Source organism: Onychostoma macrolepis, chromosome 22 (assembly GCF_012432095.1).
Source record: "Onychostoma macrolepis isolate SWU-2019 chromosome 22, ASM1243209v1, whole genome shotgun sequence".
NCBI classification, from domain to species: domain Eukaryota; kingdom Metazoa; phylum Chordata; class Actinopteri; order Cypriniformes; family Cyprinidae; genus Onychostoma; species Onychostoma macrolepis.
Genome location: NC_081176.1, coordinates 19,059,479 through 19,084,203, shown reverse-complemented (window position 1 = coordinate 19,084,203; position 24,725 = coordinate 19,059,479). Strand labels below are relative to the sequence as shown.

The 24,725-nt window shown below is 36.8% G+C and overlaps 1 protein-coding gene across 6 annotated transcripts in view; it reads right to left on the bottom strand.

The window, feature by feature from the left end:
• Window positions 1–76: 76 nt before the first annotated feature.
• The window catches only part of rabgap1l (RAB GTPase activating protein 1-like), a 104,157-nt gene continuing 79,508 nt past the window's right edge, over window positions 77–24,725 (bottom strand). The window contains exons 19-26 of one of the 6 annotated variants that reach the window (XM_058759666.1): window positions 18,273–18,401; window positions 7,988–8,080; window positions 5,353–5,463; window positions 5,172–5,276; window positions 5,001–5,084; window positions 3,684–3,755; window positions 3,403–3,600; window positions 77–1,660 (exon numbers count right to left, since the gene is read on the bottom strand). In XM_058759666.1, the coding sequence (XP_058615649.1) occupies window positions 1,526–1,660; window positions 3,403–3,600; window positions 3,684–3,755; window positions 5,001–5,084; window positions 5,172–5,276; window positions 5,353–5,463; window positions 7,988–8,080; window positions 18,273–18,401 (927 nt within the window). In that variant the 3' untranslated portion in view covers window positions 77–1,525. Of the gene's footprint in view, window positions 1,661–3,312; window positions 3,601–3,683; window positions 3,756–5,000; window positions 5,085–5,171; window positions 5,277–5,352; window positions 5,464–7,244; window positions 7,905–7,987; window positions 8,081–11,889; window positions 12,096–18,272; window positions 18,402–24,725 lie in introns of those variants that run through there. The other 5 variants (XM_058759668.1, XR_009268217.1, XM_058759669.1 and 2 more) reach the window with 5 other exon arrangements.

The following is a 24,725-nucleotide window of genomic DNA, read 5'->3' as shown; positions in this document are numbered from 1 at the left end:
CAGAAAGGTAAGTGAATCCGAGCTGTTAATAACGGAACCAACAAAACAACAAAGAAATAATATACAGGTCAACAGATGAATTACATTACTATTTATTGAAACAACGAAAGGTGTGAATCAAATGAATCAGACTTGTAGTCAAACATGGGATCAAGAACCAGATATTTACTGTCAGATAGTTATTAGACAGACGACATCAGCAGGCTGGAACAATGAAACTGATGAACCGACAATAAACCAGACGCACAGAAGCAATGTCTTCTGTCCTGTAGATTACGATATATAAAAACACCTGTAACCATCTGTAGAAACCCACAGGACAGCACTATTAGTGCATATTAAACTGACATCTCTTTCTTAATTTGTATAATTAGTTTGGCATCTTTAAATCACAGTTTCCAAAAAAACAAAAAAAACATCAGTGTAAAGCATGTTCATAATATGGCGACTTGTTAGTGTGAATAAGAGCCATGCAGATTATTTCACTCCCCTTTGTGAAATACAACACATAAAGGGACGTTATTAATATGGACATTCTAACAAACAGCAGAAGAAAAAATGAAACGCAGATTGAACCCATATGGCTTTGAAGTCACACTGGCCACAACAATACATCTGTGCGACCTGGTTTACTTCTTTCCTTAAAAAAGAAAAAAAAAAGAAAAAGAGAGACATCTTGACACGTTCTTGATTTCTGTATGGCATCTGTCACCCAATCGCTCATGTATCGCACCTGTTAAATAACATAAAATAAGTAGTATGCGTGACTTGGCAGGTCAATATTGTGTGGCCACAACGTCAAGGTCTGCGTCGTCTGGTAAATCACGTGATCTGCTCACTGCGAAACGGATCCTCAAACAGTCTACAGCATTTTAAAACGGCGAAAACGGACGGAGGGAATGTCATGTGATACATGGTCAATTTGTCTGTGCTTTTCAGTATTTGACATTTATAAAGAGCACATTCATATTCAAAATTGTAAAAAATAATGCAACACTTTTCTTTCAGAACTGTACAAGATTAAAATAAAAATCGACATTTAGTTATACACATTTATATGACAACTGTTACATTTATTATTAATATATAGAAAAACAAAATGATTTTTTTTTTACTTTTAATTGTTAACAGAATGCAGTATTCCCTCTGAGAGAAAACAAAAAAAAAAACTTTGAATTGGCAGCTAATGGTCAAAGTTTATGTACTTGCATGCTAGAACTGACTGTTTACTAACAAAAAAAATAAAATAAAAAAATCCATCGCAGAAGTGCTAACTGGATGAACATGGGTAAATGTAATAATCATCACTGTAGTACTGTGACTGTCCAGTGGGTGGCACCACAAGCTAAGGAAATCATAACAGACTGTTTAAATGCATGTGGAAGTCGTTCATTAGTCCATGTGAGGGAATACTGCATTGCCATGTTGTGTTGCTAGTAGTGTTTATTAGAGATCGTTTTCTACTCAGATTGGCCAAGTGGAAGGGTCACGCTCCTCTACCCTTTGGTTAAGCCCTTGGCGAGTCCTACTGGCCCTCTTTGGGTGAGGAGGGTGACTGGTTACCGGCTGAATTCTTGAGGGAGCCCAGTGTTTTACTGAACCAGGAGTTTTTGGCAGCTTGGACCTCAGTCATCAAAACACCCCTCTGATGCTCCAGCTCCTGGTGCAGTACATGAAGAAACAACATTAATGTAACCGTGAAATAACTGCTTATTATTAAAATATATAACTATATATACATATAACATTAGGAAATTAAAATCATTACAAGAATGAAATCTTAACATTACCAGATTAAAATTAAAATGAAGCAAATAAAGTAAAAACATTATGATTAAAGCAAAATTATGTGGACAAAGTCAAAACACGAGATTTAAGTCAAAATTCAAAAATTCAGATATTTTGATAAAGCAAACATGAACAGTCATAACCTATCGAGATTTAAATCAAAATACAAATCAAAAAGCAAAAATGCATGAACAAAGTTACAGCATTCTGAGAATTTAAAAGACAAAATAATGTTAAAATTGAATGAACAACATTTTGAGATTTAAATCAGAATTATGTTAATCTAGTTGTAGCATGAGTTTAAAGTCAAAATTGAGTAAAGTAAAAATTTTGTGATTAAAGTATATGTGGAACAGTCGTAACACTGAGATTTAAAGCCTGGAATACACTACGTGATTTTTGCCCCAATTTCCCCCCGATTTTACAGTCTGAACAAGTTGACGCTAATTGAGGAAAGTCGGAGCCAGTCTGCAGATTACAGCTGATGGATTCCACAGAAAATCGCGTAGTGTATGATGGTCACAGACTCCGATTTTTTAGCTTCAGACTTTGATTCTATCCAGTCGGAGGATATCAAACATGTTTGATATTTTCAGCCGATTTTAGAACAGGTATGTTTTAATTTGTCATGCATCTCCTAGCAACAAGGCGCACGTTTCTGTGTGAGTTTGTTGTGATCGGAACAACTTTAAAGTCTGGTAGTGTATGATCTTCAGTCGTGTAGTGTACGATGCCCAGGTTTCCTTTGTCACTATTTACAAAGTCGGTAAGTGTATGATGCCTAGTGTTTTAAAAATCTGTTCAGATTTTAAGTCGTGTAGTGTTTTCCAGCCTTAAATTAAAATTACACTAATAAATTCAAAATTATGTGAACAAAGCCATTCTGAGATACAAGTCAAAATTACATAATTAAAGTTGTAACATTAGGACGTTACAGTCAATTATCCAAATAAAGTCAAAATTTGTAGATCAAAGCAGAAATACATGAATAAAGAAAAATTACAAGATTTAAGTAAAAATTATGAGAATAGCCCAAAGTATGACAAAAGTATGTGAACAAAGTCATAACATGAAATTTAAATCAATTTACATTAATAAAGTTGTAACATTACAAGATAAATAAAAATGAATAAAGTCGTAACACCGCAAGATTATAGGATTCATTTTGCTAAATCTAAATTTCGAGTATAGTCACAGAATTATAAAATTGCAATATTCTGAGAAGCCAAAGAAAAGCAGTATCAAAGCAACGCAGTGGAAACAAAATGTTACAAATAGTTACAACTATTCTCATAATGTTACGAATGTATTCTTATAATGTTAATGTGGCACTAAAATGTACTGTAGTAGGATACAAACTATCTATAAAACACTGTTCATTGTAAACTAATATCAGTCAGTGTTAAGAGCAAATTACTAATAGCTAGTCACAAATTTCCCTTTAACACTGACCAAACTATAAGCTTAAAAAGCACAGAATACACTAGTAAATGTAAACTTTCACAAATGGTTGTTGGTTTCGACCTGCTGCTGATGAGCTGATAATTAGCTGAGTAGCATCTGTAAATCTCCAGCACTAGGGTTAGGCATGTTTTATATGCCGTGACGTCTGACCTGGATCTTGCACTTGGCCTCCACCAGCTGGAGTTTGGTTTGCGCCAGCTCCAGTTCTAGCTCTCTGAGTTGAGCCTTCAGCGAGTCCTTCTCCTCGTCCAGGTCTGTGTCCCGGTTGTCCTGACTCACCGCCGGGATCTGCAGGGGTCCGTCTTTGCTGAACACTTCCCTACAGCGCTCACACGCCATCACTTTAGCCTGGAAGAACAACAGCATAATATGCTGATCGTCACTGCTCAACGTGCCAGATAAAAGTACGCATAGATAGGTTATTTACTCACTTTAACTATATCCAGTTCCTCTTTTGTGGACGCCTGCTGTTTCTCCAGCCTTGTACTTAACTGGGAGCATATCTAATGCAAACAGAAAATAACATTTCGGACCTCATTATACTCTATTCATCATAATAAATACTCAAAAAAAGGTATAAGTCTCTGAAGCAGTGTTACATTAGTATCAGTGAGATATTATTATAGATTTTATTAGTTTAAATTAGTTTTATATTTTTTTGTTACGTTTTAGTAATTTTGTTGTTTTTGTTATTTATTTTTTGTGATATATGGAGCCCCGCACATGACATGCTGGGAAAAAGTAGTAGGAAATCCTGCTCACGATTTACTAATTTGCTCCCTCGGTTTATTATATCGTGTGCACAACTTACAAATTCATTCCCTTGGTTTACGATTTACTGATTCTTTCCTTCGGTTTACTAAAATGTGCGCACCATTTGCAAATTAGCTCCATTGGTTTACAATTTTTTAATTCTTTCCCTCAGTTTACTAAATCTTGCAGATGATTTACTAATCGTTTCCCTCGTTTTACGATTTACAAGTTCTTTCCCTCGGTTTATTAAGTCTTGTCTGCGTTCTCATAAAGAGATGTAGATGCCTCTCACCTAAAATAATTCCATGCAATGCTGCGAGGCTTTTGAGAATGTCTCTATAACTCATTCACAACTCAAAATAACACCCGATTAAAGTGAAGTGAAGTGTGCAGTTTATTTGATCAAAATTACAAAAATAAAATAAGTAAATAAAATAGCAAAAAAACAAAAAAGATTAAACAAGATTAAAGCTAAATTATCTAAAGCCAGATAACATTGAGATTTAAGTCAAAATTATGTGAATAAAATTGTAACATCACAGTTTAGTCAAAATCACAAGATTAAATTCATAACATTATGGGATAAGTCAAAATGATTTGAATAAAGTCATAACGTTACAAGATTATAGTAGTAATATTTTGAAAATAAAATCAAAATTTTGAGTATAAAGTCACAGAACTACAATTAAGTTACTTTATTTCAAGTAACATTTTGTAATGTTTTAGTTAACTATACACTGAACTGGTGTAGTAGAAACATTTTCACTCACAAATTGCAAATAAAATTACAAACAGCAATACACCGAATTAAACATAAAATTAGAAAAACTGAAATAGTGTTTTATTGTAAAACATACTCCAATAATCTTTGTTTTATTTACAACTTTGGAAAAAAAATTATAGTACAGGGTAATAACCCTGTCCTGAAGTGAACCTGTGGGGTGAATTTCGAGGGTTATGAGACTTATAGATTTATGCTGGATACTCAGACATACCTGTTTATACTCGGCTATGATGGCTGTGGTCTTCTTGATCTCTAATTCGGCTTTCTCCAGCTCTCTTCTGAACACTTCCTTCAGCTGAATAGAAAAAACATTACTGTACATGTCCAGAGCAGTGAAATTTATTCGAGTGTCAGAGACATTTTGAGTCCTCAGTCCTCGTACCTGTGCCGTCTCCTCATCTTGCCTTCTCTTCTCCTCCTCGGTCTCCACCAGGCGTTGTTTAGTGTTGAGCAGTTCTTTGTTTAAAACATCAGCTTTGTCCTCAGCCTGAAAATGCAATGCTTATTAACACAAAAGCTGATTAATTAACAAAAGCTGAATGTGTTAACTAGTGTAGAAATACCTGGTCCAGGTCGTTCCTCAGTGCTATCTTGCTGGTCACCAGTTCATGGGCGAGATCATCGTTCTCCTGCTCCAGACGCATGCTGGCCTCCTGCAACCGACGGTTCTCCCTCTGCAGGGACACATGGACAGTTAATTTATGACCTTATGGTGGGGACGTTGTGCAGATTTACAGACGGAGACTGAAAAGACTGCAAGGCTAGCTTTGTGCAAGCTGCAGACTCAAATTTCCCCAAGCACCCACATGTAAGCATAACAAATGTCTAGATGATTGTGTAAACTGCACCGTTTTGCAACACAAATAAATGCAACACAAATAAATGCAACAAACTAAAATGTTAAAATGTTTCAAAATTCAAAAAGTCTAAATTCTTTCATTTAATGTTTTTGACAGTTTACATTTTCTGTCACTTACATGGCATCCTAACCATGTGTGATTTTTTTTAGTGTCAGCACTGAGAGCATTAAAAAAAAAGTACAAAGAATGAAATGACAAAAACAAAAAATTACAGTATATAAAATTTAAGTTTTACTGTAAATATATATATAGCATAGTATGTTAATAAATTAAGATAATAGAACAGAATAAAAAGTATAGATATGTAATAACTTAAGATAACTAAACAGTAAAATAAAATTGTCAAAAACTAAAATAATAGTAAAAATAAAATATAGATGAATAAATTAATATATAAATATAACAATAAATTAATATAATATAGGAAATAGAGAATGGTTATAGTAAATGAAAATATACAATTGTAGAATATTTTCTAATTATAAATAAAGACAATAAAAATAAAGATAATAATAGAAAATAGTAAATATAATAAAAGAATGTAATAAAAAAATAGATTGGTAATAAATTATTATAATAGGAAATAGAGAGTGGTAATAACAGTAAAATAAAAATATATACATTTGTAAAATATTTTCTAATTATAAATAGATAATAAATTAAGATAATAATAGAAAATAGAAAAATTAGTAAAAGAACCTAATTTAAAAAATAGATTGTGATAAATTATATATTCTAATAGATAACAGAAGAAAAATAAAGTTAACAATATTACAAATAAAATAATAAAAGACTGTTAGAATAATAAAAACTACAGATAGGTAATAAGTTAAATTAATAGCAAATAAAGAAAGATAATATGGTTAAAATGACAAAGATTACGACAGTAATAAAAATAGACAAACTAATATTATAATACATCATAAATAAAGATAATAGTAAAATGTTTGTAACAAAATAAGATGATAATACAGAGAAAATATTAGGAAATAATTACAAAAATAGTCAGAAAAATATATAAAATGGTAAATAAGCTCACATGCTGTCTGACAACTGCAGAATTTGACAGAAATGGGATGAATTAGAAATGGAATTAATATTAATTTAAATTAATTAAAATATTTTTATTTGAATTATATAAACTACATTCCCCACAATTCATAATTTACCAGACAGCCCCCACCAGCCTGAAATAAAAGCAGGAAACACCAAAAAAGCTGCACATTTAAAAAAAAAAAAAAAAGACACTACAGGCGACTAGGAGCCATATGTTCTGACACTTCGAGATCACGTGCTGATCTAAGACCAGTATTTCACATCCAGTCTTGAGAAACAACACTAAACGACTGCAGTGTGACTCTGCGTTGCCTGATAAGACAGTAGCTCACAGGGAGTCTCCCACCGCCTCACATGACACACATTTCCTTATCAGGAAGAGGAAAGCTGTCATCTGACTTCCATTTACACACACACACGTCGCTGGTTAGGTTGTGCACAGCAGTTGATGTAACATGGAAAGGCTTGATCATTTCAAATCGAACACACATGCAGGCAGAGGTTAGTAGCCGATGAGCGCTGGTGGGCTGAAGGCTTACCTGCACCGTAGACCCAACCACAGTCAACACAACACCCACTAGAACAAGAACCGCAGACACCTTCCCCATCCAGCAGCGACCGACAAATACAACACCGCCTGTCCATGCTCCACCCCCCGCCACAGCTCATTGGTTAAATGGGTGAGTGAGGGAATCTCATTGGTTAGTCGGTTGAGTGAGGGAGAGGATAAACAGGAAGTGACAGCAAGGAAACCACTGAGTAATGGAGCTTCATTTAATAGTATGGTTAGCTTTTCAACATTGCACGATGCTTTGTATTTCCATTCAAATGTCAAAGATTGTTTGGGATTACACATTTTATTTTTTTTTCATATGAACAACATAAACCTAAAAATAGAAAAACTGTAATACATTCAATAAATGCGAACCATTTAAATAAAAACATTTCAGTTATTGTAAACATGAGTCTCAAATATGCTAACACTTTTTGCATTTTTTTAAATAAAAATTTTAAAATAAACAAGGCACTTAAATTAAAAACAAAAAATATCACTTTTCCTTCATAAAAATAAATTAAATTATTTGTATAAAATAACAGGCGGACAAAAAAAGCATCTACAATGCGAGCGAGCGTTTGGCTCTTTCCCTGTGCCGAACAGAGTCTGTGGTTTCCAGTGCGGCCCGTTACACGGTCCTGAACTGAGACAGAGTGAGATGAAGATGAATGTAGCAGGTGAGGATGAGGATCAGAGGAGGTAGAGATCAAACAGTTTCTTGTTTACCTGATATCGGTCTATAGGGTCTTCCTGCTGCAGCTGACTCTCTCTCAGAGACTGATACTCCTTCTCAAACTTCTTCAGCTTCTTTGTTGGCACCTGAGGAAAACAGGAAATCAGAGAATTTTTCATCAGGTTTGAAAAAATGCACACCAGTATAACAAGAATGTAAAGTCATTATGCTTCAAATATACTGTAAAAAAAATAAAAAATAAAAATAACCCTCTTCAAAACACCAGGGGCAAATTACAATTAGCAAAAAATGTTAAATGTATTAAAATGTATTAAAACGTATTTTTTTAAATAGAATAAATATGTTAAATGTATTAATATTTATATTTAATGAACAGTTAGAACATTAAAATGTGATATTACTATTATAATTTTCAAAATATGTAAAAAATATATATATACTAGTATACAAAATCATTTACATTACAATTATATTCCAATGTTAGTTACAAATATACATTTTGAAATATGAATATGAATATAAAATTATATAAATTAAATTATTATATAGCATAAAAATATACTAAATAATAATGTAATATAATGTATTAGAAGACTATTCACTATTAAAGTTACAAGTCATTACTACGTGTATCAATAGGGTACAACACTTAAAATATCATATGTAATATATTAACATTTTAATATTACTTTTACATTATTGTTTATTAATATTTTTTCTTTAATTTTTAAAATTCTCAAGTTAAAAAAAAAAAAAAAAAATCAACATTACAATCCATGCAAATACTATTATGTAACATTACAATAACTAATTTATTGTTTTATTTAAAATGTAATAAATTTAATAAAAAAAAAAAATGTAATGATAAAATAAGATACAAACGCACAGTTTTTCCACATATTTGGTAAGATAATCAACAAACAACACTGTGCAGTGCTATAAACTTCAAAAACAAAACTTACACAAGCCCTTCCTAAACTTCCTCAACAACAACAAAAAAGCAAAACCCAAAACTGTCTCGAGGAGCCTTTGAAAGCGCAGCGCTCGTGTCTATTGCTATAGCAGCACAGCCGGAGTTAGCGTGGAGTCTCTGAGGGTGGAGTGTGCTCAGTGAAGCCGGTCCTGAGGGGATCTCTTCATCCGGCTTTACTGCAGGAGACTTTGTTTATTACAGTCTTCATTCAGCAGGTCTGAGATCAGTCCTCATAAAGCCTTTCATAATTTGCTTCTTCATTTGAATTTGAAACGGCTCACACACAAAGCAGAAATATTTTTTCCCAACCAACACAACGTTTTGACAACCGTTTGGGGTTTCAACAACATGCTTGCGAAAAGTGAAGCATATCAACAGTGTTCTCACTTGAGAAAGTCATTTCATGTCTCAAAAAGGCCTTCTTTCTTATCTGTAACTGCATCAGATCTTCTGAACAGCAGCTCATTGTTGAGTGAGTGTCAGTCAGTGTGTTTGACCTCTGACCTCAGGATGAGGGTCATCGGAGCAAGAAACTGTCACACCACTTGTGTTCTCAGTGAAGTCTCAATGGCACTGGAGGCTTGTTTTTGCGAAAGCGGTGGTAACGATGACAAGGCAGCTTGTGCTTGGGTAAGCGGACTTCTCCTTCTGTGAAAGAAGGCTTCAAACAGCCACCTTCGCCTTTCGACTGCAGCACAAAGTGTCTGTTGTGCTGTTCAAGGAATGTGAACATGATACAAACTCTTTAGAACACAGTGAACGAGGAGAAGGAAACAGTTGATAATATCAGGACAGAGAAAGAAAAGAGACAGAAAAGAAGAGATGAAGGATGGAATACAGTTGCTAGGTGTACCATTTTACTGCTCATCAGACAATCACCATCGTCTGCCAGATAAAATGTAGGGCCCTATGAAATTTGTTTTATTTTTTCACAAATTACGTTTTTTTTTTTTCCAAATGAAGTTTAAAAAAAAAAATTTAGTCTGGTTTCTGTTTTTTTTTCTTCTCTAGACTCTTCTAGTTTTAATGGTTAATGGTTAAATCTTATTAATCAAAAAAACATCATAAAACATACAATTTAACAGCATTTTAATAAAAGTTTAACAAAAACAAAATTAAGGCCATATGAATGGTTTCATTTTTTCCCCTCAAATTCAGTTTTATTTTCTTTAACTAAGTTTGATGTTTTCCATTTATTTTCATGTTACTGTCAATACTGTTTTGGATTTACATTTTTCTGGTAAATAAATTACGGTAAATATTCCTTAAAAATGATGTTTTAGTAATTGTATTATTATCAGTACTACTATCATTACATTAAGTAATATATTTCTGTCACAGTTTCTTCAAGTTAAACCAAACTTTTATTTTGACGGGTCGCTGTGAAGACCTTTAAGTTTCTGTTTGTATCCACCTTTTTCTTCCTGTTAGGGCGGGCACGGCCATTTGTAAATTCTATGTATGGTAGTTGTACCATATTTTAGTGTATTATCTTAATTATGAACACACTGGTTTGTAGTGCAAACAGTTTTACCATTTACTGTACATTGTTATTCTTCTCTCTATTTCCCTCTAGCGGCTAATGCACCGGAAGTCTTGCCCATATGGTTTCTTCCACTTTGAAGAAAAAGGTGGATATGATAATTTTATTCATTTTTTCATCCAAAATTTGGCAAATTCCGTAACATTCTGCGTTATACAGTAAATTCCATTTTAATGACCTGATTCCATCTGCATTTTCTGCATTGCGTAAAGTTTAAAATGCGCCAAAGTTTAATACTTAAGAACAGACTTAAGGCCCGTTCACAACAAGGACGATAGCTATAAAGATAACGATATTAGCTTCCACACCAGTGAACGATATTGTCTCATTATAGCAGGATGTATTCTGATTGGGTGTCAATGTTTTTATCGTTCATCAAAAAAAATAATTCTGAAAGTGATTCCAACGATATCGCTTCTCTGTGCCTTTATCGTTATTGCTGTGGTGTGGACTCTGCTATTCTTTAATATTGAAAATGATTTTTATAACTATATCTTTATCATTATTTTTATAGTTATTATCCTTGGTGTGAACGTGCCTTTAGAGATTCTTTACACAAAAAAAAAGGAGTAAAACGGAACAAGCATCAATCTATTAAGCTGACAGTCAGCGGCGCAGACAAGAGGCCAGGCATCATTAGGTTAAACGAACGCTTAGTCCGGATGTGCTGTGTAGCCACAGACCACAAAATGACATGTTGAAATGGTACAACCGACATGGCAGTCAAGCTCTCAGCACAACATTCATTTGGTTTAACACTCACAGTCATATGCACACGGAAAGTTCATTCGGTAGGTTTCGCCTCAACAAACGTGGTTGGTGTAAATGATGTTTTTGTATACACACAAAACACCTACACAGGTATGAATGAGTAGCTGATCTTTCCATTCACGTTGACATTAACAGCACACATTGTTTCCTACAAACACGAATATACACAAACTGAAACACGTCACAATATCGGAAGTATGAGTGTTTAAAAAATTGCCACAAAACTATTTTACACAAAGTTCTTCTTGTTACAAAGGCAAAGCTTAATTTTGATTCATCGTATTTGTTAAAGCAGTGCGTTTGAATATACAGGTCACTAGGCTCATCTGAGTATTCAAAACATCTACTTGAGGGGAAAAAAAAGAGTCATAACATGCAAAATTGCATTAGGTTGACAACCAATCGCTTGCTCCTGAACACCATGTTCATCACACACACTGTATTTTCAGCTCCAAGTTGGCATTCCTTGGAATAAGAACATAATGGGGATAATTGTACAGCCTTGTAATTTCATTACAGGACATTTCTCACAGCCCTGAGATAGTATCAAACGAACAAGCTCTGAGGAAAAAGGCTCTAACAACCAGACTAGACCATGTTCTTGTCAATTCCTGAAGGTAAAAACAGCCGTTTGTCTTTAGACTTACCACCGGTTTAGGTTTGGAGTCAGCCACCAGACTGGCGAAGAAATCCTCCTCGTTGATCTGATTAATAACATGAGCGTCGTAAGCCACCTTTATCGACACTTCCTGCATCATCTTGGCAAAGTTTCTGCGAGAAGCACTGAGCGAGACAGGTGAGCTTCGAGAAACGAGGGAGGGAGGGAGGGAGGGAGGAGGAGGGCTGACAAGTCTGCCGAGACCGAGACCAGTAGTCAAGTTTCTTTACGGATGAGAGCCGGCCCCTTGAGGCGGGAAATAAATGCAGGGGGGATGGACCATAGAGGAACACACTCTCTCTCTCTTTCTCTGGTTTGTCTTCCAAGGATCGTGTATCCTGCTCAGTTCCTCCAAAGAGACAAAGCTCTGTGAATTGCAAAGTTGTGACGGCTCTTATCGCCACGGTCTAATGGGTAGCGGTGGTTACCGCTGGAAATATGAAGAGCGAGACAAGCGGAAAAGGTTGAAGAGGCAGGGGAAATTTGGGTTTGTCAGACAAACCACAACGGGTCTTCTAACTCCCCTGGTGGCTCTCGTTTTATCTTCTTTATCTTCTCATCAGACCTCCCAAGAGAAATGAAGCCTTGGTTCAATAAGTATCCGAACGCAAACATCCGAGGACTCGGGATGGTCGGAGTTCTCCAAAGCTGTTTCCACTCTCAAAGCACGTCTCCTTTCGATTAAGTCCTCTTTCAATATCAAGAGGATGTGAAATTTGGAATTCGGCTCGTAATCCGCCGAGGGGGAAGTTCGTACGGCTTGTGCTTTCGACGCAAGCAGGTGCCTGTGAATTCCATCACCCTGTAAGCTTATTACCCGGCGACTTGATCCTCTTTAAATTCACCATTTCAAAGAGAAACAACCTCTTTGCATTTCCTCTTCTTTCACATGTGATTGGAAACGGCTGGGATCACGGGTGGCAGAAGTAATCTGTGCACAGCTTCACGGTCTCTGTGTGTGTGTGTGTGTGGCGTCTGGTGTCCAGGTCTGATATGGAGATACGGCAAGGCTTCCTGTCCTTGCTACATATAGTCTCCTCCCTCCCAGCCGTCTCATAAAACACATCCACTCGACATCCCAAAGGCAGAATCTTCTAGAAACCAGCAAGACTGGAGACGGTGAGGATAAAAATATCACTTTTGAGGTTGAATGGCAGTCTAAACGTCTTTATTCGCCCACTCCAGCGCTCATTTTGGATGAAATACCTCATTGATCTGCTCTCCTGCCTGTCTTTCCCTTTTGTTTGCAGGAGATAGAGGAAAGTGTGACTAAGTACACATATGCACACGGGCAACAATGAGGCGTGGTCAACACAGATGCTGGGAACAATGACGGTGCAGAACTCATTTACGTGGGCAAAACGCCACTTGGCATGATGTCAAGAAAATCCAGTTGCAAAATCAGAAGGGTTGTGCTTATAGTCTTCCCTCGAAAGGAACAAAAACGTCCAAATGAAGTCTGTGGCGTATATGTTGCAGGTATAAACCCATCCTTCTCGTTAGGGCGTGGAAGAGACGTGGATCAAGGGTGCATGGAGGTGGGTGTGGACTGTAGAGAGTTGAAAGTGCCATACAAAAGATAATGATCTTACAGACACATGATTCTAGCGTAAAACCAAGCTGCTCTCTTTTTGTGGACTTGCTGATGAATGCACCTGTTACATCACCTCACTCAGGTGCTGGTTTCCCACAGAGAGCTTCTCCCTCTCTGGTTTCTAATTTCTCTTTCGCTGGGTCCTAAATTCTGACAAATGCATGGTTCTCTGTCCAGTCTCAGTGACTAGACAACATAGCATAGAGTGCATGAGATACTTTTTTACTTAAAGCAAAAAAAAAAAAAAAAAAATATACAGTTGGGCCATATTACATGCATACATAAAAAAGGTTATTTTTATGATACCAGCATATTTTGCCTCCAAACTGTTATAACTTGAATGTGTCCAGATGTTTAACTCTTTCTCTGCCACTGACATAATTTTCTGGCTTTCTGCGTTTTCACTGGTGTATGGTAGGAGATGATATTACACATCTTCTGAAAGACTATTGAACATCTGGATCAAAATGCAGCGAAAAAGAAGCAGAAACAAGTGATAGCATATACAGTGGGTACGGAAAGTATTCAGACCCCCTTAAATTTTTCACTCTTTGTTATATTGCAGCCATTTGCTAAAATCATTTAAGTTCATTTTTTCCTCATTAATGTACACACAGCACCCCATATTGACAGAAAAACACAGAATTGTTGACATTTTTGCAGATTTATTAAAAAAAGAAAAACTGAAATATCACATGGTCCTAAGTATTCAGACCCTTTGCTGTGACACTCATATATTTAACTCAGGTGCTGTCCATTTCTTCTGATCATCCTTGAGATGGTTCTACACCTTCATTTGAGTCCAGCTGTGTTTGATTATACTGATTGGACTTGATTAGGAAAGCCACACACCTGTCTATATAAGACCTTACAGCTCACAGTGCATGTCAGAGCAAATGAGAATCATGAGGTCAAAGGAACTGCCTGAAGAGCTCAGAGACAGAATTGTGGCAAGGCACAGATCTGGCCAAGGTTACAAAAACACTTCTGCTGCACTTAAGGTTCCTAAGAGCACAGTGGCCTCCATAATCCTTAAATGGAAGACGTTTGGGACGACCAGACCCCTTCCTAGAGCTGGCCATCCGGCCAAACTGAGCTATCGGGGGAGAAGAGCCTTGGTGAGAGAGGTAAAGAAGAACCCAAAGATCACTGTGGCTGAGCTCCAGAGATGCAGTCGGGAGATGGGAGAAAGTTGTAGAAAGTCAACCATCACTGCAGCCCTCCACCAGTCGGGGCTTTATGGCAGAGTGGCCCGACGGAAGCCTCTCCTCAGTGCAAGACACATGAAAGCCCGCATGGAGTTTGCCAAAAAACACCTGAATAAGATTCTCTGGTCTGATGAGACCAAGACAGAACTTTTGGCCTTAATTCTAAGCGGTATGTGTGGAGAAAACCAGGCACTGCTCATCACCTGTCAATACAGTCCCAACAGTGAAGCATGGTGGTGGCAGCATCATGCTGTGGGGTGTTTTTCAGCTGCAGGGACAGGACGACTGGTTGCAATCGAGGGAAAGATGAATGCGGCCAAGTACAGGGATATCCTGGACGAAAACCTTCTCTAGAGTGCTCAGGACCTCAGACTGGGCGAAGGTTTACCTTCCAACAAGACAATGACCCTAAGCACACAGCTAAAATAACGAAGGAGTGGCTTCACAACAACTCCGTGACTGTTCTTGAATGGCCCAGCCAGAGCCCTGACTTAAACCCAATTGAGCATCTCTGGAGAGACCTAAAAATGGCTGTCCACCAACGTTTACCATCCAACCTGACAGAACTGGAGAGGATCTGCAAGGAGGAATGGCAGAGGATCCCCAAATCCAGGTGTGAAAAACTTGTTGCATCTTTCCCAAAAAGACTCATGGCTGTATTAGATCAAAAGGGTGCTTCTACTAAATACTGAGCAAAGGGTCTGAATACTTAGGACCATGTGATATTTCAGTTTTTCTTTTTTAATAAATCTGCAAAAATGTCAACAATTCTGTGTTTTTCTGTCAATATGGGGTGCTGTGTGTACATTAATGAGGAAAAAAATTAACTTAAATGATTTTAGCAAATGGCTGCAATATAACAAAGAGTGAAAAATTTAAGGGGGTCTGAATACTTTCCGTACCCACTGTATAAGCAGAGGCATATGTAAAATAACATGATCATCAAGCATGAAACAGCATATAAATCAAAACCAATAGCACCTTGCAAGCTTTGGATGTGTTGATGGAAGTGATCTACTAACATCTGTTTTGCTCATCATTCTAAATCTCATTCAGATGTAGTCTTTTACAAAAACTGGATTTTCTCAGCTTTTTGTTCAAAATGTTGCTTTTTTTATTTTATAAAACTTACCCACATTCAAGCGTTGACAAAAAAAAAAAAAAAAAAACCTGATTGTTTGAATCTAGAATAAAATGGAGCTATGTTATTTGTTTTGGCATATCGCATATTCAGATATTCATACAAAAAGTATTCTGGAGGCCATTAAACGTTTGTGAAAATGATTTAAAAAATGCTGGTGGGGAAAGAATTAACCTTAATTTTTTTTTTTCATTTTCAAAATTATCATAAAAACTGAATTACAGTATCACAATAAATTAAAAATAATTGTTAAAAGTTTCAAAATCAGCTAAATTAAAAGCATTACTAATACTATACTGTAACATTCTAACTATTTTATTGTTTTATTTAAATTAATAAATTGAATTTATTGAAATGGTTATTTAATGATAAAAATGAAATTTTTACAATAGTCATAATTGGCTGTTTTTGTTCTCTCTCTCTCTCTCACACACATAATATAGCGGAACCATACTTTGTAAATGAATAAAAATATTAATATTATTTACCATATTGATCATTAAAGTTATTTAATAGTTTGCTAATGTTAAAAGAAGAAACTTTAAAATTTAAAAATGTAGTCTATTAGTAGCTAATAGTGAATGTTGAAATGAACACACTCTAACAAGGAACAATACTTCTACAGTTTTCATTAATGGACTCTTATTGTTAAGTGTTACCATTAATTTAAACAGTCATGCTTAAAGATGGCCATCTTTAAATACCTACACAAGGCCATAGCATTAAAATTACATGCATATGGATATTGTATGTGTACTCACACACTTTATTTGCTTCTATTTTTGAACACTTGATAATTATCTATTTAATTCAAATCAATTTATTTAATCACCAAACGGACATAAGTTTGCTTCAAGAATGAACAATGTGGCATAAATGAGTTTGAAGTTCGGTGTTTAAAAAAAAACAAAAAACAGTAAGCAGAAAGAGAAAGCGCGATCTATTACAGCTCTTTATATGAAGCATACAGGCTTTATTAGAGCCACAGAAAGACAAACGTTTTGCTGAAAAACGCACAATACATAATTTATAGGCTAGGGTGAAGTCATTATGTACATTTACAACGATTTGGGACAAATATAATTTAATTTTATAGAAAATTATGTGAATGGCGCTCTGTTCTGCGGCAGGCTTTTCTGTCGGCTGTATTTAAATGTGAGTCTGGAGTTTCCCGCTCTGTGAAGCGCGCAGTGTCACGTGTCAAAATAAACAAAACATGCTGTCAGTGATTTCCGCCTCTAGAGGCCGCTCTCATACTGTATAATGCCAGCGGACCCTTCTCAGCCACTCCAGCAACGGTTGCAAACCGGAAAACTATCGGCATGGATTTTTGCCGATAACCGATAGTTGTGGCAATCAAAAACCGATGAATCGGTTGACCTCTAATACACACACACACACAGAAACACACATATATACGTATATATACACATATACATATGAATAAAATCTAAAAGTATATATAAAAATTCACACAGTATCCAGTATGCCTAGACAGACAATAGAAGTACATACTAGCCATATCCAAGAAAGTATCCCTTTAGCAACACTGTTTGGACACAACATTCTCAATGTCGCAATTAATTGTAGCATACAAACAGTCATCCCTAGTTAAACAGTGTGTTATACAATTACTGCATTACTGAAGCACAGCAGTGAGTGACTGGGGCACAGGAAATCCTGCTGTTAGTGACACAGCGAGACTGCATTTACAGAAAGGAGGAGAAAGAGAAGTGGGAAGGAGGAGATGAAGACAGTATCATCTCAATCTTTACTCCTTCCTTCCTTCCTGAACATGCACACTCAACATCACACAAATAAATAAAACTAATCCCTACCCCCAACAAAAATAAACTCTTGAAAGCATGAATGTATGGAAGAAGCAATAACCGCTGCAGAAAATGGGTCAGAGCCTATAGAAGTCCTGTGGAAATGGGTTTCAGGCAGAGAATTGTGGGTATTTATCCTTGAGTCTTAACTCCACCATGTTTCAATGGAGCCTTGAAACGCAGACAAGGTCTCTACATTCTCTGAATACCTGCATGCTAGCTTTGTGGTGTAGCGCTTCACATTTCTCAGACAATGCAAAGTGACCTGGGATTACATAATTAACTCCTTCAACATAAATCCGTACGTTTCCACCCATTTCATCATCCGCCAGGCATAAATCCAACTGATCAGACAACTAAAAGCACACCTTTACTATAAGCCACACAATTTGAAAAATCATTCTTCAAAGCACATACAAAAAAAAAGTAGATCAATTATTAAAATATTACAGTTAAATATAATATTTATGGGGGTTTGTTCAAATCAAAAGAACTCAAGTAACCAAATAAGAGCTAAAATAAAATGAAATAAAAAAATATTAATAAATGCACAATGTTTGATGGTTTGTAGTTTGACAGATGTCTGGAGTTGTTTCTTACCTTGATATTGCAGGCTTGCTCCATCAGGCGCCGAGCGTTCTCTGCCGCCCTGTAGCGTTTTGGGAGTTGGACCCGGAAAAATTTCAGCGCACCCTCAAAGTCAGCTTGAAGCAGGTCTTCCTTGGAGGTCTGCATGCAGACAGAAAAACAGAACTGGTTTAGGGTCATTTCAGTAAAATCAACCTGATAAACTGCCTGAAGAGGAACTTTGCTAGGTGATTGTTTTCCTCATTTATGTTTGCATTGGCCTTTTGTTAACCAGACAAAGCCACATAACCTTTTACAGATGCTATATTGGTTGAGCATAAATCAGATATTAAAATCCATATATCCAATGACAACAACAGTAAGAGTAAGATTTGCACAATACAATATAATTTCTAAGGAAGTACCAATACTGAAAGTCTGGCTGATAGCGAAAAGCTAATAATTACTTTCATTTTATGGCCAATATAACCGATATATGACCAAAAGTTAATCTGCACTTTGCTAACAGAAAATAAAATAAATACACATTAAAAATAAAAATTTAAAATAATAGTTTGTTTGCTGCAATTAAACATAAATAAATAAACTAAAACACACAAAAAAAATCAACAAAAGAATAATAATAATAATAATAATAATAAACCTAAGGCATCAAAGCATTTTAATAAATAAAATAAATAACAAAAATAAATAAATAAAAGCACATTAAAAAGAATAGTTTATGCTGCAGGTGAACTCAAGGCATTAAATAAATAATTAAACAAATAAAAATAAATAAATGCACATTAAAAAACTAAAAAATAATAGTTTATTGCTGCAAGTTAACTTAAGGTATTAAAGCATTGAATAAATAAATAAATCATTAAATAAAAACTACATTGTATGCTACAAGTGAATTAGAACATCAAAGCATTGCTAAAACAAACAAACAAATAACATTTTAAAATAAACAGAACAGAACAGCTGCAAGTGAATGTAAGGCATCAAAACATGGTCAATAAAATAAAATAAATATACAAACAAATAAATATATAGTTAAAAAATAATTTGTATGCTGCAAGTAAACAATGTATTAAAAAACTAACTAAATAAAAAAATAAAAATAAATAAAAAAGTGTTTACATGCAACTTAAGGCATCAAAGCATTGTTAATAAAATAAATCTTTTTTTTTTTTTACTGATACTTATACAAAGGCCACACAAGCAGCCTGGTAAGAGCCACATATAAAGACACAAAACATAAACAAACATGAAGACGGCCTCTATTTGCAGCAGCTGCCCCTCACCGCCAGCAGTCTGGGCACAAACAGGCGGTGACCCATGCCCAGCAGCCCCATGACTCTGTCGGTACAGTCATTGACCAGCCCACCCTTGTCCTCTCCAGCGTCCCCTTCCTCCAGCCTCCGTACGGTGGGTGGTATCTGAGCCCATAGTGGCGGTGAAGGCAAGTCTCTCTCTGGGGTCAAAGGTGAAAGAGCCTCTTGGGCTCCTTCAGAGTCCCCAGCATCGTCCTCCCACGGAGGCTCTGGGGCTGACCTGGAGTCAGCCACGTTGACGTTCCGAGACGGTGTCCAATCTTGGAAAAGTTCGTCCAGGCGGTTGATTCGTTAGCGCTAAAGCAGTCTCTGTGTCATTCGATCATGATTCGACAAGCGCGAGCATGCAGCGTCAAAAACCGGAAAGCGGATTCACACTTACGTTGATCCATCTTGGGTCCGCAATGTAAACAATATCAGAGACCACGCCTAGTTTAAAAGACGCCAAAGCAAACCGAAAGTGGCTTGACATACTTCAACGAGGAAATATGTTTCGATCCCGGTTTATCATTGGCCGGCTCCTCCCAAATCCCAAATTTGCAATCTGTTGCCTGGCAACAGGCAGGAGGAGAGTCGCGTGGTGCTGTCGAGACGGACAGCACGTCTTCCGTGTTTTGCTCGTCTTCAAAGCGTCTCGGACCGAAAGTTGAGTCGTCGTCTGGTGGATTCTGGCAAGTCCGTGGAGTCAAGCTAAGTCCTCGTTCTCCCTCAGTCCAGAGTCTGCCACCTCCGCCATCCTGTCGAGGTCCAGAAGTGTCCGAAAGGTGCCAAGTGTGGGATGAAGGAGGCGAGATGCAAGACTGGGTGGACGTTATCCTCTCCTTGTCCTCCGGCCTTCGTTACTCCAGCTCCAGTGGCTTCTCTGCTTTGCTTTTCCTAAGTCGACGAGCGCATGAGAGGAAGACAGGGAGGGAGAGATGCTCACAGAGATGCTGTCGATGCTAGAAAAGGCGGCGGAGCGGCGGAAAGGGAGGAGGAGAGGAGGATAGGAGGGGCGTCGCGAGGGAATGGGAGACCGTGGACGAATGGACAGTGGACATGGCCGAGGCTTCAATGCAACTCATGCTAAATGCTAATTGCTGCTGGAAGCTCGCTGAGGGAACAGACAGGAGGACATGTGGAGAAACAGAGAGCGAGATGGAGGGGTGTGGAGAGGCAGAAGGGAGAGAGAGAGAGAGAGCGAGAGAGAGAGAGAGAGAGAGAGAGAGAGAGAGCGAGAGAGAGAGAGAGAGAGAGAGAGAGAGAAAAGAGCGAGAGAGAGAGAGGAGGGGGTTTGGGAGCCTTCGGGGAGAATGTCGTAATGGTTGACCAATAGGAGCGAGGCAGTGCAACCCCCTCTAGCTCCTCTCTCTTTATTAATGCACATCTCTCGCTTCCTCACACGCAGTCACATCAGCTTCTGTTCACCTGATTTCACTGATTTCTTCAGTTTCCATTTAAACACGGCGGGAAAACTGCAGAACACACTAACAATAATATTTCTTTAATTTTAAACACATTATAATTTAATCAGTGAGGACAATATAAAAAGCACACATTGGCAACCTGTCAAGAATATGTTTGGTTTATATTTCACCCCAAAATAAGAAAGAATAATGTTTTACTTTATTGAAAACAGCTAGAAAATGTAAAAAAAATTAGCTCGAAGACAAAACAAATACTGGATTATAGTAATGAAAATATAATCAGAATCGCAATTGAGAAAAATGTGAACTAAAAAATAACATTCAGATGCAATATGACAAAGAAAATTTAATAATACTATTATAATAGTTGTTATTCAAGAAAAATAACAAGTGCAAATTACAAAATAGCAGGCCTTGTGACACTGAATATTTTAAATCATGTTTTTAATAAAGATTTGTGAGTGTGTATATATATATATATATATATATGTATATATATATATGATATATATATATATATATATATATATATATATATATATATATATATATATATACACATACATACATACACACACACACAGGGTACGGAAAGTATTCGGACCCCTTAAATTTTCACTCTTTATTATATTGCAGCCATTTGCTAAAATCATTTAAGTTCATTTTTTTTTCCTCATTAATGTACACACAGCACCCCATATTGACAGAAAAACACAGAATTATTGACATTTTTGCAGATTTATTAAAAAAGAAAAACTGAAATATCACATGGTCCTAAGTATTCAGACCCTTTGCTCAGTATTTAGTAGAAGCACCCTTTTGATCTAATACAGCCATGAGTCTTTTTGGGAAAGATGCAACAAGTTTTTCACACCTGGATTTGGGGATCCTCTGCCATTCCTCCTTGCAGATCCTCTCCAGTTCTGTCAGGTTGGATGGTAAACGTTGGTGGACAGCCATTTTAGGTCTCTCCAGAGATGCTCAATTGGGTTTAAGTCGGGGCTCTGGCTGGGCCACTCCTGGGTTGTGAAGCCACTCCTTCGTTATTTTAGCTGTGTGCTTAGGGTCATTGTCTTGTTGGAAGGTAAACCTTCGGCCCAGTCTGAGGTCCTGAGCACTCTGGAGAAGGTTTTCGTCCAGGATATCCCTGTACTTGGCCACATTCATCTTTCCCTCGATTGCAACCAGTCGTCCTGTCCCTGCGGCTGAAAAACACCCCCACAGCATGATGCTGCCACCACCATGCTTCACTGTTGGGACTGTATTGGACAGGTGATGAGCAGTGCCTGGTTTTCTCCACACATACCGCTTAGAATTAAGGCCAAAAGTTCTATCTTGGTCTCATCAGACCAGAGAATCTTATTCAGGTGTTTTTAGCAAATTCCATGCGGGTTTCATGTGTCTTGCACTGAGGAGAGGCTTCCGTCGGGCCACTCTGCCATAAAGCCCCGACTGGTGGAGGGCTGCAGTGATGGTTGACTTTCTACAACTTTCTCCCATCTCCCGACTGCATCTCTGGAGCTCAGCCACAGTGATCTTTGGGTTCTTCTTTACCTCTCTCACCAAGGCTCTTCTCCCCGATAGCTCAGTTTGGCGGACGGCCAGCTCTAGGAAGGGTTCTGGTCGTCCCAAACGTCTTCCATTTAAGGATTATGGAGGCCACTGTGCTCTTAGGAACCTTAAGTGCAGCAGAAATTTTTTTGTAACCTTGGCCAGATCTGTGCCTTGCCACAATTCTGTCTCTGAGCTCTTCAGGCAGTTCCTTTGACCTCATGATTCTCATTTGCTCTGACATGCACTGTGAGCTGTAAGGTCTTATATAGACAGGTGTGTGGCTTTCCTAATCAAGTCCAATCAGTATAATCAAACACAGCTGGACTCAAATGAAGGTGTAGAACCATCTCAAGGATGATCAGAAGAAATGGACAGCACCTGAGTTAAATATATGAGTGTCACAGCAAAGGGTCTGAATACTTAGGACCATGTGATATTTCAGTTTTTCTTTTTTAATAAATCTGCAAAAATGTCAACAATTCTGTGTTTTTCTGTCAATATGGGGTGCTGTGTGTACATTAATGAGGAAAAAAAAGAACTTAAATGATTTTAGCAAATGGCTGCAATATAACAAAGAGTGAAAAATTTAAGGGGGTCTGAATACTTTCCGTACCCACTGTATGTATGTGTGTGTGTGTATATATACATACATACATACATACATACATACATACATGTATATATACACACATACAGTATCTCACAGAAGTGAGTACACCCCTCACATTTTTGTAAATCATCCTCAAACGGAAGGTGGAGGAGCGCAAGGTCTCTAACATCCAGCAGCTCCGTGATGTCGTCATGGAGGAGTGGAAGAGGACTCCAGTAGCAACCTGTGAAGCTCTGCTGAACTCCATGACCAAGAGGGTTAAGGCAGTGCTGGAAAATAATGGTGGCCACACAAAATATTGACACTTTGGGCCCAATTTGGACATTTTCACTTAGGGGTGTACTCACTTTTGTGGCCAGCGGTTTAGACATTAATGGCTGTGTGTTGAGTTATTTTGAGGGGACAGCAAATTTACACTGTTATACAAGCTGTACACTCACTACTTTACATTGTAGCAAAGTGTCATTTCTTCAGTGTTGTCACATGAAAAGATATAATAAAATATTTACAAAATGTGAGGGGTTTACTCACTTCTGTGAGATACTGTGTGTATATATATATATATATATATATATATATATATATATATTCCATATCTTTTGCTATAATAGATTATATGAAAAAAATTTATATATATATATATATATATATATATATATATATATATATATATATATATATATATATATATATATATATATATATATATATATATATATATATATATATATATGAATTTTTTTTCATATAATCTATTATAGCAAAAGATATGGAACAAAAGGAACAAAACCGAACTAAATTTTAAATGAATATAAAAAATTCCACCACACTTGTATTTAAATAAACACCTAAGGAGTGAAGTCACATGTATTTACATAACTCTTTTCACAATACACATTGTTTTGCGACAAAATAAATAATGACATGACAGGTCATATGTCATAACTAATTACGTAAAACACATTGCTTGTCTTCAACATGACAAATTATATCATAAGCTTGTGTAAATCTAGTACCCTGTGATCTGAGGTTTCATTACAAAACCCCTCACAGTTCCTCTTCAATGAACACCTGGAGCTAGCAGAGCTTTAAAAAGAAACCAGAGAACATTATTCTGGTTCTCACATCTGCTGTAATTACAGAACAGGGAAGTGGAGTCTATTTCTCCACATTAAATCAGCGGATATATCCGCGTCTCCTCTATAGGTTAGCTCAGACACATTCAGGCCAGCGCAGTCCACTCGAGCAATAGCTCCATTTGTCATTCTGCCATTGCAGCTTATACAAAGGTGTGGCTTTGTGGATGAAGCTAATGTATTAGTGCTGAGAACGCTGTTGGAAAGCTTCGCAGCAGACAGAATTGGCCAACCGATAATGACAAACTGCCCTTTAAATTGCAATGGAAGCTGAATAAACGCTTTATTCAAAACCACAATTAGAAACTATCAAAATATTTGGTGTTTAGAGGTGAATTTTGTTCAAAAAGTAGCACTTCTGGGCTTTGCTTGCAACCCTCTAAAAACCGCTGTACTGTAGTCCTAATGCACCATGAATAGTGCTGTATCAATAGAGCTCTAGT